This window comes from Bos taurus, chromosome 20 (assembly GCF_002263795.3).
Source record: "Bos taurus isolate L1 Dominette 01449 registration number 42190680 breed Hereford chromosome 20, ARS-UCD2.0, whole genome shotgun sequence".
Lineage (NCBI taxonomy): Eukaryota > Metazoa > Chordata > Mammalia > Artiodactyla > Bovidae > Bos > Bos taurus.
The window spans coordinates 38,556,997-38,573,230 of record NC_037347.1 but is presented as its reverse complement, the minus strand read 5'-3'; the positions used below and the strand labels follow the sequence as shown (position 1 = coordinate 38,573,230).

Below are 16,234 nucleotides of genomic sequence, written 5' to 3'. Positions count from 1 at the left end.
AAAGGAAAAAAAAAAAAAAAAACTGACCAGAAAAGAAGTTCATTAAACACTCACCTCTCGAAACAATATAAAGATATGAATTACCCTAAATGTTGGTTCTGTCACCACCACCAATAAAAAGTATAGAAAGCTTGCTACAGGTCAGGACCTCTACCAGGTCTGGGACTAAAAGTTGTATAAGCCCTATTCAGTCCCTGTCTGAGTAGCCCATCAGTTCAGTTCAGTTCAGTTGCTCAGTCCTGTCCACCTCTTTGCGACCCCATGAATCGCAGCATGCCAGGCCTCCCTGTCCATCACCAACTCCCGGAGTTCACTCAAACTCATGTCCATCGAGTCAGTGATGCCATCCAGCCTCTCATCCTCTCTTGTCCCCTTCTCCTCCTGCCTCCAGTCTTTTCCAATGAGTCAACTCTTTGCATGAGGTGGCCAAAGGATTGGAGTTTCAGCTTCAGCATCAGTCCTTCCAATGAACACCCAGGACTGATCTCCTTTAGAATGGACTGGTTGGATCTCCTGCAGTCCAAGGGACTCTCAAGAGTCTTCTCCAACACCACAGTTCAAAAGCATCAATTCTTTGGCGCTCAGCTTTCTTCATAGTCCAACTCTCACATCCATACATGACCACTGGAAAAACCATAGCCTTGACTAGGAGGACTTTTGTTGGCAAAGTAATATCTCTGCTTTTGAATATGCTATCTAGGTTGGTCATAACTTTCCTTCCAAGAAGTAAGCGTCTTTTAATTTCATGGCTGCATATAATACAGCAATTAAAACTGGCAGTTTGTAAGTTAAAGACAAAACTGAGGTCACTGGAGCAGGGGCTTCCATAAGTTTCTTTAGGAGGCAAACAGGAAGAAAAAAAATTCCCCTTCAATCAAGATTCTTTCTTTAGAGAGGCTCCCTTGCCTCTCCTCCTCCACACACCAACCCTGCTAACATCTCCCGGCTGTTGTGTTAATAGCGTTCCACCGCTTTCCCCAAGCCCGCTGAAGCCCACCGCCCCTGCGCACGTCTCGGTCTTACCTACCAGCAGGGGGCAAGCCACGATTTTCTGTCCTCCAGGGCTGAGCTCTGGCACCCCTCTTCTCCCAGCCTTTCCCCTAGCTCCGGCCTGAATACGCTTCCTTAGCAACGGGTCGCCCTTGGCAACCGGAGGACGCGGGCAGGCAGGCGGGCTAGGTTTCCCGCGCGTTCCTGGCACCTGCGTGCGGTGGGAGGCACAGGCCTAACCATGTCGGAGATCCTGTGCCAGTGGCTCAACCAGGAACTGAAGGTGTCCCAGACCGTGAGTGAGTGACACAGCCTGGGGCGAGCGGACCGGGGGCGAACGGGGCGCGGAGCCTGGAACGAGGCGAGCTCATGGAGTCTGGCGGGGTAGGCTAGCTGCCGCTCTGGCTCACTTCAGCCACCGCGGAGCCTGGCTTCTCCACTCCCCAGCTCGGCTCTGAGTTACCCATCATCACGGTGGTCCCAGCCCCGCGGGTTCTGACCTACCACGGTTCTGAGGCTATAGGGACGGCGCCCTTGCTCCAGTAGAGGGAAGAACTTTCTGGACTCTTTAGTCTAGCCCTGACATTGCTCCTTTCACACTCTCAGAAGCGTGGTGTGCTGGCAAACCAGCGAAATGTGAATCCTGAAAGCCAGCTACCGCCCTATTAGTTGTGTGCCCCTGGACAAGTTAGAATACCTTCTCGCAGTGTGTTCCCTCCAGTATAAAGGGCTGTGTGTGAAATGAGTTAATGCAGAATATATTAACATTTACAAATTTCAGCCGTTTTAACTCAGTATGTGCACATTCGCTACTTCTGACCACTTTTCACTCTTCCCAAAGCTGACTTCTTCACTAACCTGAATTTATCCCAGCCATAAAGTTGTCATCCAAATTTCCTAAATCCCACAACCACAGACGCAGTTTTACATGCTGACAACTTTTGTAACAACCAAGTAATTCCATAATAGCACTATACCCCATTCAACTTCTTTTTCTTGTTTCTTAATCAAGAGTTCATTTTCCAACTGGTATGGTTTTGCTCAAAGCAAGAGGTTTGCAGGCCAAATCATTTCAATCTGTTTTTCCCAGAAGCATTCTTGCATAATGTCAACTTGCTTCCAGAGGGGCAATAATGCCAACTCAGTCTTAAGTCATCCACAGCATTTGCTCAACCAGTAGTGTTTCTGCAGCTGCTAAGTGTTTGTTATCAGCACTAGGATCTTTCAATTTGGAGCATTTGCAGTAGCCTTTGGAGAAAGGAATGGCAACCCACTCCAGTATTCTGCCTGGAGAATTCCATGGACAGAGGAGCCTGGTGGGCTACAGTCCAGGCGGTCGCAGAGTCAGACACGAACTGAGCAACCATCATTCACTCCAGTTGCCTTTCTTGAGGCATAAACCCAGACTTTTTCTTTGCCAAACTGCCACCCACACAGTACGTTTTTTTCCCCAGGAGTCCATGATCATCCCATGTGTCTCTGACTGTTCCTTATCTAAAATATGATGCTTATCTCAGGATGGTGTTAGCATTTTTCTTTTCTTATTTCTTTCTCACCATAGGAGCCAAAATGTAGTATCATGGCCTTAAGGTATACTCTTATTAAGAAAAGCAGTTACAGATTGCTGAGTTTACTTTGGTTCATTTACTTGATTAATAAAAGCCATATTCTTTGCTCAAGTCCACAAGACTCTGTTGCATATTCAAACACTTTTGAGAAAAGTAAATAAAACTTACAAGAAATCTAAAAACAGTAATATGCCATTCTTAATTATAATCAGTTTGAGGAGTTTTGGTTTTGAAAGGAGGAGGAAGAATTACTTCATTCCCTGAAGATTAAAAGACGAGATTTTATTTATTTTTTGGCCCCACCTAGAGGCATGCAGAAACTGAGTTTTTTGACCAGGGATTGAACCCCTACCCCCTGCAGTAGAGGTGCTGAGTTTTTACCACTGGACCACCAGGGAAGTCCCAAGACTGAAGATTTTTAAAGAATTTAAATAGCATAAACTATAAATGGAAATTTTCCGATGTCTGCTTTCCCCAAGTGTAAAGCTGGAAGTTGTTAGCAGAGACAGCTAATATATTCTGCATCCCATTCACTAGCAATACATATTCATTTCTTGATCCCAACTGCTAAGAGGAGTCAAAGGAGAGAGAGACAATTCCTGAGATTACCTAAATCATTGTTGTAAAATGCTTTTCAGACTATAGGGAATGCACTCAACTGTGTTTGGAAACAGACAAGATAGGATCTGTGCGCCTAAGAAGCACGCTGCCAGTTGATTTCTGTCATTAGATAAGCCATTCTGTGGTATACAATGGAAAACTTAAAACAGTTTATAGGAACTCTCTTGGAAGGACCATAGTGGATGCAACTTCTGGGGAAAATAATTGGGCAAGTTCTGGATAAGCATCCTGTTAAGAGCAAGGATTTGGAGGCCAGACTGTTGAGGTTAAAATCACTTATTCACACTTACTAGCCAGTGCTTGTGAGCAATTTATTTACCTAAATTTTATAATACTCGAAATAATAATACTTCATCAAGTAGTGTTAAGATTAAATGAGATAATAAATGCAAAGCATTTAAAACAGTCCCTGACACACAGTAAATGCTAAATCTTACTTTTTAGAAAATATCATACAAAAATAAAATCACCAATGTGTAAGGACATTTGAACAAGGATGTTTATTGCCACATGGATTGTAGGGGCAAAAAGAAAAGAAATGGAGACAATATAAATTTGCTTCAATAATAGAACACTTGGGTAAATGATGCTGTATTTATGCTATGGTTTATCATGCAGTGGTTAGAGCAAATGAGTTAGTTACTCTAACTTTTAACCTAAAATGTGCTCATGTAATTTTGTCAAGTGAAAAACAAAATTAAAACTTACTGGAACCAATATAATACCATTTTGCACGAGGATATGTGAGAGAAAAGTGTGGAGAGGCATATACTGGACTGTTGACATATACATGACTCTTAATCTTTGTGTAAGCATAGAGAGAGATGTGGAAGCATATAAGCCAGTGTATTGGTATTGCTTACCCTGGAAAGGAGATGATTGCTAGCTTTTCTTTATACATCTGTGTTATTTGATGTTTTGCTTGTATTGCCTTCATAATTTGAAAGTAAAATTCAGTATAGCCTTACAAATGCAAAATCAAAAAAAGATCAAATGTCACATGACAATGTAGGAGAAAAAGAGGCTTAATACTTTAGTTGAAATATAGTAAGCATCTTGAAGTATTGCTGGGACAGGGGAGTACCTAAGAGTTATTTTCTCAAATGAAATTTATACATGAAATAATAATAATAATAAAAGTTAATCTTTGTTGAGCACTTAGATTCTTACGCCAGACCCTTTGCTAAGCCTTTTACATAGGGTTTCATATTTGAGATTTTAAAAAGTCCTAAGAGACATTGTCTCCATTGAACAGATGTGTAAAAGAGGCTGAGAAAGCTTGGTAATTTGTTCTAAGTCATCCATCTAGTAAGTCCTAGAACTAGAATTTAGAGCTAGATCTTTGACTAGTGCTTTTAGGATGTATTATACATTTGACTTTATGCTTAGGGAATTTACTATTTAAAAATTAACCCTCCCAAAGATATTCATTTGAGCTCCTTTTAAGGAGGATTCTTGTTCAGTTGAAGTCACAAGAAGTACAGAAATTCAACCAGATGGTTAAATGGTTAAATGGAAGTGGTGGAGTTATTAGGATTTGTTTAGAAGTAGTTCAGTCCACATGTTGCTTCCTGAGACGAAGCAAACAGAATGAGAATGCCAAGTGCATGCATTGCTGCCTCGGTGAGACTCAGTAATGGTTTAGTCATTAGAGAGGCAGGTAAAGCTGATTGATCTCTGGATTATTTTGAAAAGTAGAAATCAATTTGGATAAAGCATCTCATATTGAATTTTGTGTTGCCTGGACGACCCTGAATATCAGCAGTAAAGAAAATAAATTCCAATGATCCTCAGTTAAGAACAGTCTCCCTCCACTTAATGAGGTTTCTGGGAGTCACAGGAGGTTTGATTAGTCTCAACATATGAAGATTCAGATCTATGTTACTAAAGCTAAGGATCTCCAGTGAGTTAAGTTTAACTAGACCATTTGTCCTGGAAAATAATGCTTAGACGTATGTTAATGAAATGTCTTAAAATACCAAAAGTTGTTCAATAGAAAATAATTCAAGCAATTATTTTTGTAATAAAAAATAAGCAATATAGAATAATGTTACTAAGAGATTTGCTGTAAAAGTCTTTACAGACTCTCAGTTATTTTCAAGCCTAACCATTGCCTCTGTTTTACAAAATGTTTATGAATTCACTGTAAGAGGAAGTTGGCATCAGAATGTCATAATTAAACATTCTCCACAAATGTAGAGCATTCAAATTCCATGTACTGTATACATCCGATTCATTGTAAAAATTGATATACAAGTAGTCCATATTCTTTTGGATTCTGGGTGGGGTCATATTGAAAATTATAGATACCTTATTGTGGGTATTTGTGTTTCAATAGTCTCAGACATCGTTATCACGAGTAACAAAGAATCAATAAATAGGAAACTGAATTGAAAAATTTAGTATCTCTAAAGTCCTGATTTTCTAGTATCCAAACTAGAAACAGTAATCTTTAGTCACAATTTTATACCCTGAGAGGTAATAATAATAATTACTGTATATTTGGGAAGTATCAAATGATATTACAAGTGGAAAATATCTACCACAGTGCCTATCATCTATCTAGGTCTCAGTTCAGTTCAGTTCAGTCGCTCAGTTGTGTCCGACTCTTTGCGACCCCATGAACTGCAGCACACCAGGCCTCCCTGTCCATTACCAACTCCCGGAGTTCACTCAGACTCACGTCCATTGAGTCGGTGATGCCATCCAGCCATCTCATCCTCTGTCGTCCCCTTCTCCTCTTGCCCCCAGTCTCTCCCAGCATCAGAGTCTTTTCCAATGAGTCAACTCTTCACATAAGGTGGCCAAAGTACTGGAGTTTCAGCTTTAGCATCATTCCCTCCAAAGAAATCCCAGGGCTGATCTCCTTCAGAATGGACCGGTTGGATCTCCTTGCAGTCCAAGGGACTCTCAAGAGTCTTTTCCAACACTGCAGTTCAAAAGCATCAATTCTTCGGTGCTTAGCTTTCTTCACAGTCCAACTCTCACATCCATACATGCATGACCACTGGAAAAACCATAGCCTTGACTAGACGGACCTTTGTTGGCAAAGTAATGTCTCTGCTTTTCAATATGCTATTTTTAATTTCATGGCTGCAGTCATCATCTGCAGTGATTTTGGAGCCCCCAAAAATAAAGTCTGATACTGTTTCCACTGTTTCCCTATCTATTTCCCATGAAGTGATGGAACCAGATGCCATGATCTTCGTTTTCTGAATGTTGAGCTTTAAGCCAACTTTTTCACTCTCCACTTTCACTTTCATCAAGAGGCTTTTTAGTTCCTCTTCACTTTCTGCCATAAGGATCGTGTCATCTGCATATCTGAAGTTATTGATATTTCTCCTGGCAATCTTGATTCCAGCTGTGCTTCTTCCAGCCCAGAATTTCTCATGATGTACTCTGCATATAAGTTAAATAAGCAGGGTGACAATATACAGCCTCGACGTACTCCTTTTCCTATTTGGACCCAATCTGTTCCATGTCTAGTTCTAACTGTTGCTTCCTGACCTGCATACAGGTTTCTCAAGAGGCAGGTCAGGTGGTCTGGTATTCCCATCTCTTTCAGAATTTTCCACAGTTTATTGTGATCCACGCAGTCAAAGGCTTTGGCATAGTCAATAAAGCAGAAATAGATGTTTTTCTGGAACTCTCTTGCTTTTTCCATGATCCAGTGGATGTTGGCAATTTGATCTCTGGTTCCTCTGCCTTTTCTAAAACCAGCTTGAACATCTGGAAGTAGATAATATTATTTCAACAACTTTTGTGTCTCTCACTTTAGAAGAATACCTATTATGATGCCTGCCACATAATAGGCACCTAGTAAATATTTTATTATATGAGGATGCATGAGTGAGGCAAAAGTAGGGTAAAGTATTATTTTTAGCTGAACTTGATGGATTTGTTCATCTCGGGAAGGTCATCCTAGGTACTTTGATCCTCACTTTTGTGATTTCAGAGGCTCTGCTTTATTACTTTAAGCAACTTCTTAGAAATTGTCACATGCTAACAGACATTGCATTCTGATGATTTTATAAGCCACAGCACCAATTCATCTTGCAGAAAAGGACACCAGAATAACCTATTCTGTTAATGGAAGTGGGGATAACAAAGCAAGGAGGGAAAAACAGTAGCAACCACTCACATTAGGCAGAATAGGGGGGTGACATTTGGTCATTTTTTGTGTTTTGGACAATACTATTTCACTCCGAGTTCAGACATGTTTATAGAGGGATTTTGTTTTTGTCTTAGTCCATCAGGGTCACTGAGTAATCTTGTCTCGTCTTGGTGTGCTGTGAAATTGATTATGGCCAGCAGGAGAAGGCCAAAGTCTAGCCATGAGTGCTGGCCCAGCTTCTAGGAATACCAGGGCCTAATGGGGTCAGGCCAGTGCCCAGCCACCAGCAGCAGCTTTTCTGTCTCTCAAATGAAAGTAAATTTGTTTGGTTTTTTAAATGTTGCTGATAACCTGAGCTAGGTCTTTGCTCTTCTAGTAAAGGAGGAACAAAGGCCACTTGATAGAATATGTAGGTCTATAGGCCCTCATCTACGACCCCCACATCCCCAAATCTCTTTAGTTATTTGGTAGCAAAACTTGACCACAAATGCTGTGAGGCTATGTTCAGTCATTATTTCCTTCCCTTTAATGGTTTGCTGTAAAAATCAACTACATTTGATTATATGTGCTTCCCCAGACCGGGGAGAGTGTTATCGTTTATATGGACCCAAGAGTAGGTCTGTATCTGACTTTAAGGACAGGGTCAAATATTTGCTATCTAAGTTTTAAGTTATCTTTAAATAAGGATCTTTGTACTATAGTCATTGCATGTGTGAGTGCATGCATGCGTGCTAAGTCACTTCAGTCATGTCCAACTCTTTGTTACCCTATGGACTGTAGGCCACCAGTCTCCTCTGTCCGTGCGATTCTCCAGGCAAGAATACAGGAGTGGGTTGCCATGCCCTCCTCCAGGGGATCTTTCTGACCCAGGCTTTAAAGCCTTGGCTCTGGCATCTCCTTTATTGGCGCTAACACCACGTGGGAAGCCCCGTACTATTGTCATTGAGGATCTATTACTGAGCTTATGAATTGTGTAATTGATATAACATGTTTTCTTAAATTAGGAAGCAGCACCTGGTGGCTCAGATGGTAAAGAATCTGCCTACACTACAAACCCAGGTTTGATCCCTGAGTTGGGAAGATCCCCTGGAGAAGGGAATGGCTACCCACTCCAGTATTCTTGCCTGGAGAATTCCATGAACAGAAGAGCCTAGCGTGCTACAGTCCATTGGGTCGCAAAGAATTGGATGTGACTGAGCAGCTAACACTTTCAATAATAATAAAAGTGATCACCGAGCACTTACTATAGGCTGTGAATTATGCTAAGCACTTTACATTATCTCATTTAATCAATTATCTCATTTAATTAAACCAACTGTCAGGAGGTAGAACCCATCACTCTCCCTCTTTTAAAGAGAAGAAACTGAGGCTATGTAACTATCCAAAGTCCAGGGTCTTATAAATGGTCCAAGAGTCAAACCAGAGAATATTTCTCTCTCCAGAGCCTGTGCTGACCGCATTACCGTATGGAATGTAGAAGGCTTATCTTTTGTCTTTTCTCCAGCTGGCTCAGGTGAAAAGCACATAGACCCTTTGCCCTCCGTCCCAGAAAATTCACAAAAGCTCACATCAAAGATTTCTGCAACTGAAAGCTTTAGTGAATGGGATCAGACCTGTGGCTTGGAAGGCTGGAGGTGTGGCTGAGTTGTTACTGAACAACATTTTTCCAGATGTAGATCATTTCAGAGCCCAGAGAGAAGATTGTTACTGAGCTCCTGTGGTTCATTTCTTTCCCACATTCTTCATTGTTCCTTATCCTGGAGTCAATCCACCTTTTATTTCCCCTAGGTAATTCCAGTGATGAGTGCAAATTAACTTACAGAGGTGTCCATCATTAGTTGTGGTATTCCGGAACATTTACTGGAAAGGAAAATTTGATAAAGCAAAAAGAAAAAAAAATCTTTCCTTTGTGTTTTCTTTTTTCCTTACTGTTTTTCTCCCCTAACCTCTCTCCATTTCGCTTTCTCTCTCTGGCTTCTTATCTTCCTTCTCATACTTTTTAATCTATATATTCCTAGATTATCTGCTTTTTCTTCATCTAATTTCTTGCACGTATTCTTTTTTCTCTCCATTTTTTTCTACGTGTTTTCTCTCTGTTGTTTTTGCTGCTTCCTATAGCTTTTCTCTGATTTCTTCTGTATTCCTGTAGCACAGGAAAAAAAGAAAAAAGAAAAACTGAAAGTGTCTAATGCACACAGAGCTGCAAAACAGGTTTTCAAACTTATTTATAGTAGCCTACTTGACAGTGAAATAATGTGTTTGCTATTCTTCTTTGACCTTTATAGCCAAAATGCCTCTATTTTATCCATATCAGAATAGTCTTATTAAGAAGTCCTGCCATTTCAAAGGAAGTAGATTATGATTTTATTTTTCTCCTGACCTTTTTGTAGCTATGAGTTTGCTACAGACCATTTGCCTGATAAGTTGAGTGTGATGGATTAGGATACAGTTATTCCCCAGTTATTCGCAGATTAGATTTCAGGTCTTCTGTCAACAGGAGCAACAGGCAAAAATGCAAAATCCAGAGAGAGTAGGAGAACAAAATCACCAGATATAGCAGCAGCTCCTGAATGCAAAGTAGTAGTCTTTAGATTTTTAATAGGATTCCATAGTTTGACAATGGCACTTCAGAAAACTAAGAATAGGGACAGGCTAGAGGGAGAAAAAAGGGAAAGAAGCTGAACAGAGAAAACAACAGACAGAAGCGGTGCAAGGCACAGCCAGAGCAGCCCAGATGGCACAGCAAGGACAGTGGTGGCAACCGAAAAGCAGGGAACAGCTTTGGAGGTCAGCAGTGGTGGGTCCACAGGGAAGGGGAAAGCAACAGTGACTCAGCGGGAGGACAAGGCACACCTCTGCCTTTAGGGGCAGAAGGAGCTCTTTGGATTTCAGTTGCTGCAAAGACTACTGGTGTATGATGCTGGAAAAGGAAAGGAATGTTTGTTGTACAGTCATGTCTGACTCTTTGCAATCCCATGAACTGTAGCCAGCCAGGTTCTCTGTCCATGGAATTCTCCAGGCAAGAGTACTGGAGTGGGTTGCCATTCTCTTCTCCAGGGGATCTTCCTGACCAGGGATCGAACCTAAGTCTCCTGCATTGCAGGCAGACTCTTTACCAACTGAGCCACTAGGGAAGCCCCATGATGCTGGAAGGCAGAGTCAAAAGATTCTAATGCTAGATAGTTCAGGAACTCACCCTGAGTAAACAGAATCAATGAGAATTGTTGACATCTTTTTAAGCTACTTTATATTGATTTTACCTAAGAACTAGGGTATTATTAAAGCATAAAATACTTTGAGAGCAGATACTAGGGAAGCTTTGGGCAAAATTGTGGGCTGGTGTCAGATATGCAGGAGCCTTATGATGATGTAAAGTCTTCTGAGTAAGGTCTCCCCTCACCTCTGTGCAATCACACACCAAGCACCAGCTCTACGAATCGTGAAATCATTCTAACTTCTTTTGCAGCTAGCCACCTTGTTAATAGTCAAATAGATAAAAGAGGATAATTCCATATGAATGAGTTTGTGATACTGTGATAATGTATACATTTAATAGATATTTAATATTGCAGTTGCCTAAAGGACTCTAATAGAAACACACTGAAGATTTTTGGAGGGTTTTGAAATCCTTTGAGAGATGATGGCTTTGTCCTATGATAATGTATTATGTATCAACTTTGAATATCATTCTTGAATACCAAGCACCCCTATATCCTTCATAAGAAAAATATAAGTGACCCCAAACTAAGGACATTTTTAAAGAAAGCAAATTCTGTTTTACACTTAATATTTTTTCCTTCCCTCATCATTATGTGCATACTTTGTGGCAGGCATGATACCAAGAAATTCTCATATATTGTCTCTAATCTTTAAAACAGCTCACCAAGATAGATATAGATAGGATGGGACAGAAATTCAGGAAGGTTAAGCAGCTTGTCAGAGGTTGCACAGCGAGTTAAAAGCAGAGACAAGATTTCAGCATAGATATCTCTAGCTCTAAAACCTGTCTTCCTCGGGGCCACCTCCATCATTGTACAGGACACCAGCTATACTGGAGTAAACCACAGAACCACCAACGTAAATCTTGTTTATAATATGCTGCTGCTGCTGCTGCTGCTAAGTCTCATCAGTTGTGTCTGACTCTGTGCGACCCCATTTGGGCTGTACTGTGAAGCAGTCTTCGTTGCTTCACAGGCTTTTCTCTAGTTGTGATGAGCGGGGGCTACTCTAGTTGTGGTAGGCAGGCATCTCAATGAAGTGGCTTCTCTTATTGCAGAGTACAGGCTCTAGGACACACAGGCTTCAGTAGTTGAGGCCCATGGGTTCAGTAGTTGAGGCCCATGGGTTCAATAGTTGCAGGTCCCAGGCTCTGGAGCATGAGCTCAGTAGTTGTGGTGCATGGGCTTAGTTGCTCTGAGATATGTGGGCTTCCTGGATCAGGGATTGAATCCATGTCTCCTGCATTGGCTGGTGGATTCTTTACCACTGAGGCACCAGGGAAGCCCAAGGAAAATCGATTATGTTCAGTAGGCTTTATTTAAGAAGGTGCAGGTGACTTTTGTAAAATTTCCATTGCATAAAGGTTAGAATTAAGTTTTGAGGTTTAAAGAAGTTGGATTGTACCTCACTTGGTCAAGAATATGAAATCATCCACAGGTTGTATTGATAATGGAAGTATTAGAGCATAATTTTATAAAATACACTGAAGATTTGTTTTTAGATCTAAGGTTATATATTTTGTTGGTTGTGTTTGGTTTGGTTTGATCAGAAGTTGTCTTTTCTTTCAAAATATCATATATTATCAATTACTGACCCACATTTATTCAGGGATCTTTATAAGATACCTAAAATTAAGTTAAAATTCAGTATTTTCCTCTGATTATTGAAAGATATTTTCAGAACTATTTTGATGGCATTCTGAGTTCAAGTTAAATTATGGGATTTTACTCTGTATGTACATACTGAAAATATATAAGCTCTGTGTAAAGCATTATATTTACTTTTTTATCTCTGTGTTTTAAAAATCAGGTCCCAAGTCATTTGCAAAGGCATTTTCCAGTGGCTATCTAATTGGAGAAGTTTTGCACAAGTTTGCACTTCAGGATGATTTTGCAGACTTTTCAGAAAGCAGGTTAGTGAGATTATTCTTTATTTTATAAAAGGTCAATTCCTTTGGCACTTGGATGGATTTAGCCTCCAAAGTTAATATTAAGGAACCATTTATCACAAGATTCCTTCCAAACCTAAACCAGGCAAGCACACCATCGGTATGAAACTTGCCGCTTCCTCACGTATACATACGTCATTTTCCCAGGCGTACAAAGGAGAAAAAGTTACAGGCTGTTGCAAGACCTCATCTCTAGATGGGCTCCATTTTAATGGCTTCCATAATCCTGCACTCCTGCGTTTAATCAGATTTGTGAAACTTTTGCTCCTCGTTTCTCCAAAAGTTCTTTCTCCTCATTTCTTTTCATCTCTCTTCTCTTTTTGGGACTCCTATTATGTGTATGTTGGTGTACTTGATGGTATCTCATAGGTCTCGGGAGCTTTGTTGATTTTTAAAACTAAACTTTTTATTTTAGAACAATTTTAGGTTTACAGAAAAGTTGCAAAGATAGTACAGAGATTTCCCATGTTGTTCACATCCAGTTTTCCCTCCTGTTGTCATCTTATATTGGTATGGTACATTTTTTATCAAAGATTTGTTATGATTCTTATCTAATGTCTTTTTTGTTCCAATATCTTATCAGGATATCATTTTCTCAGACTTTCCTTGTTTTTGATAATCTTTACAGTTTTGAAAAATTAAAAACTGGTCAAGTATTTTGATATTGCTCCTCAGTTGGAATTAGTCTGAAATTTTCTCTCATGATTAGAATGAGTTTATGTGTTTGGGGATTCTGTTCATTTTTCATTCTTTTTCCTTTTTGTTACCCCTGTGAATAGTTTCAATTGATCTATCTTTGAGTTTACTGCTTCCTTCTTCTGCCAACTCAAATGTCCTGTTGAGCTATTCTAGTGACTTTTTACATCTCAGTTATTATCCTTTTTAATTTTAGAATTCCACTGGGTTCTCATCTTTATAATTTCTATTTCCTTATTGATACTCTATTTTTGTTGAGATGTTATTCTCATACTTTCTTTTATAATTTTTTAAAACTGAATTATTTTAGTTTTTAACACTTATAATAGCCAACTTAAGGTCTTTATCTAATAATTTAAACATCTGGGCTTCCTCAGAGAGTTTCTACTGACCTTTTCCCCCTAGGTATGAACAGTGTTTCCTATTTCTCTATATGTCTCATAATTGTTGAAAACAGACATCTAAAATAATACAGTGAGGTAACGCAGATTATTCCACCTTCCCAGGGTTTGTTGTTGTTGCTGTTTGTTGTTGCTCTGCTGCTACTTTTTGTTTGTTTAATGACTCTCTTGGACTATTTTGGAAAATCTGTATTCCCTGTTGTGTTTAGCACCTGAAGACTCTGTTTGGTTAGCTTAGTGAACAGAGCTCAGCAAATAAATGGAGATATTTTAAAATATCTTGAATTGATAAATCTTCCTTGTTTGATGCTGAGTTTGTTGAGGTATATCTTCAGTGCTTTCACAGTTTACAACTCTGCCTTAACCTTTACTTCCTGCTTGTACAGGAGCTTAAGGTCAGCCAAAAGTGAGAGATTTGGGCCTCCTCCTATCTTTCCTGGGTATCCAAACATTCCTACACATGCATGTGTGTGGGGAGCCGGCCGGAGGCACTCTGCCCATGGCAAAGGTCATGAGGAAGGAGGCTCGACATATGCAAAGGCGGGATCGAGCCTCAGGAGTCCCCCTGGAAATCCTCGAGCATCTACCCCCAAAACCAGAGCCTGCCTACTTTACTACTTTGTGCTCTCACCTACACCTCTGACTTTATGGGGGGCTGTCCCCCACCACCTCTTTCGGAGAAGGAGTTAACTTAGAGGCCCAGTTAATAAAAACTCCTGGGCGTGACAAGAGTGTTTTAACCTACAAACTCCTCTGAAGGTTCTCTAGCCTGCCTGACAGGCTTGTCCGGCCACATGTAATTGCTCACAGCCTCCCAACCGTGAGAGGCACGAGATGCTTTAAATCTTCTAAAAACAGGTTCCTTAGAAAAGTTAGAAAACCATTAGTATAAGTATAGTGGGCTGATTAGAAATTGTATTGGTGAAGGGTTTTTCATTTGTTGAGCCAATGTTTGTTGCTAAGTCTCCACATCCCCTGCCCTTATACACATTAATGAATATATAGAAGAAATAAGTATTAACCTTTGATATTAATCACGTTAGACCTTAGGCTAAGCAAATTCTTTCCTGAATTAAAACCCACTACACCCTCACCCTATAGGAATGTAACTTTATCTGGTACCTTTGGAAGGTGGCGTCTGTTTTAAGAATAATCACCCCTGGAGAAATAAGTGTCCTGGTTGACTGACCGCTGTCACAAGGAGAGGGTCATAAATTGTCAGCAGGCCCCCTGGCCAGAAGATGATGTAACACCCCTAAGACCTCTGTATACACTTGTATGAAGCACCTGACTTTGATAAAAGTCAGGACTGCTGACCCCGCGTGATTTTTGCATAACATCTCTGTGTATAAAAGTAGACCATGGAAAATAAAAGAATTGGGATCAGTTCCTCGAAAGACTGGTCTCCCCATGTCACTCTCTCTCTCAAACTCTGGCTGAGTCTCCACCTGGAGCGCGGAACCCGCCATGCTTACTAATTATGCCTGGGCTTCTAATATCCGACCGGGGAGGCCTCAGTGTCTCCTCTCCTTCGGGAGAACGGAAGGATGCCTGCGGCCTACGTAAGTGGTGCAAACTTCTTGTCTTGAAGTTTTATCGGTCTCCCGCGTAAACCAAGCTACTCAGCCTCTTTTCTCCACTGAATTTTCCTACTGAGCTATCCTAATTCTAGTACTCTTTATATCTCTAATTAATATCTAATTGAAGCTATTGTATCCTGATTCTCGCCAATGCCGTCCCCGCTTTGAATACCCTGGATCAGCCGGGTCTGGACCTCGGCACATATGGTCCTTCCAATCCCCAGGAATGTATCAGAGCTTTTCAAAGTTCCCAGTGGATGCTGCAGCTGCTGCTAAGTCGCTTCAGTCGTGTCCGACTCTGTGAAACTCCAGAGATGGCAGCCCACCAGGCTTCCCTGTCCCTGGGATTCTCCAGGCAAGAACACTGGAGTGGGTTGCCATTTCCTTCTCCAATGCATGAAAGTGAAAAGTGAAAGTGAAGTCGCTCAGTCGTGTCCGACTCTAGCGACCCCATGAACTGCAGCCCACCAGGCTCCTCTGTCCATGGGATTTTCCAGGCAAAAGTACTGGAGTGGGGTGCCATTGCCTTCTCCTCCCAGTGGATATTTCATTCTTTTATCTTCCTTTTAAGTTTTTGGGCAGCTTTTGTTTGCACCAGTGGTATTACTGCCTTAGGTGGTGGTGGTGGTGGTGGTGGTTCAGTCACTAAGTTGTGTCTGACTCTGTGAGCCCATGGACGGTAGTCTGCCAGGCTCCTCTGTCCATGGGATTCTCCAGGCAAGAATACTGGAGTGGGTTGCCATTTGGAAAACCCTATTCCCACGGTATTAGCAAAAAGCAATCAGTGGCAACTGTTAAAGATCACAGCTACCTAAGGCAGTGATTGAGCTCTAAATTATGTTAGATAATGACAGTGTTCTGAGGATAGAACTTCTTGAGGAGTTTCAAACCTGTCTGTCTTCTCAGATGGCTGTTAGGCTGCTGGATTTTACTGCAAGGCTACTGATTTTCAAGAGCTGGGAAGAAGGAAATGGGAATAGGGCAAGTTAAAATGACTAAAAGCTCTCTGTTCTTACTGAGATTAAGGTTTTTTTCTTGAATAAATTTTCTTTATATTGTTACATGCCTTTGGCTAATTTCTAGAGTTATGAAGAAGT

At 40.8% G+C, this 16,234-nt stretch overlaps 1 protein-coding gene across 6 annotated transcripts in view; it reads left to right on the top strand.

Moving 5' to 3' along the window:
- The first annotated feature begins 1,207 nt into the window (after positions 1-1,207).
- The window catches only part of SPEF2 (sperm flagellar 2), a 202,549-nt gene continuing 187,522 nt past the window's right edge, over positions 1,208-16,234 (top strand). For 5 of the 6 annotated variants that reach the window (XM_059878899.1, XM_002696381.6, XM_010816825.4 and 2 more), the window contains exons 1-2: positions 1,208-1,289; positions 12,322-12,424. In XM_059878899.1, coding sequence (XP_059734882.1) covers positions 1,232-1,289; positions 12,322-12,424 — 161 coding nt within the window. In that variant the 5' untranslated portion in view covers positions 1,208-1,231. The remainder of the gene's footprint in view (positions 1,290-12,321; positions 12,425-16,234) is intronic. The other variant, XM_024981503.2, reaches the window with a different exon arrangement.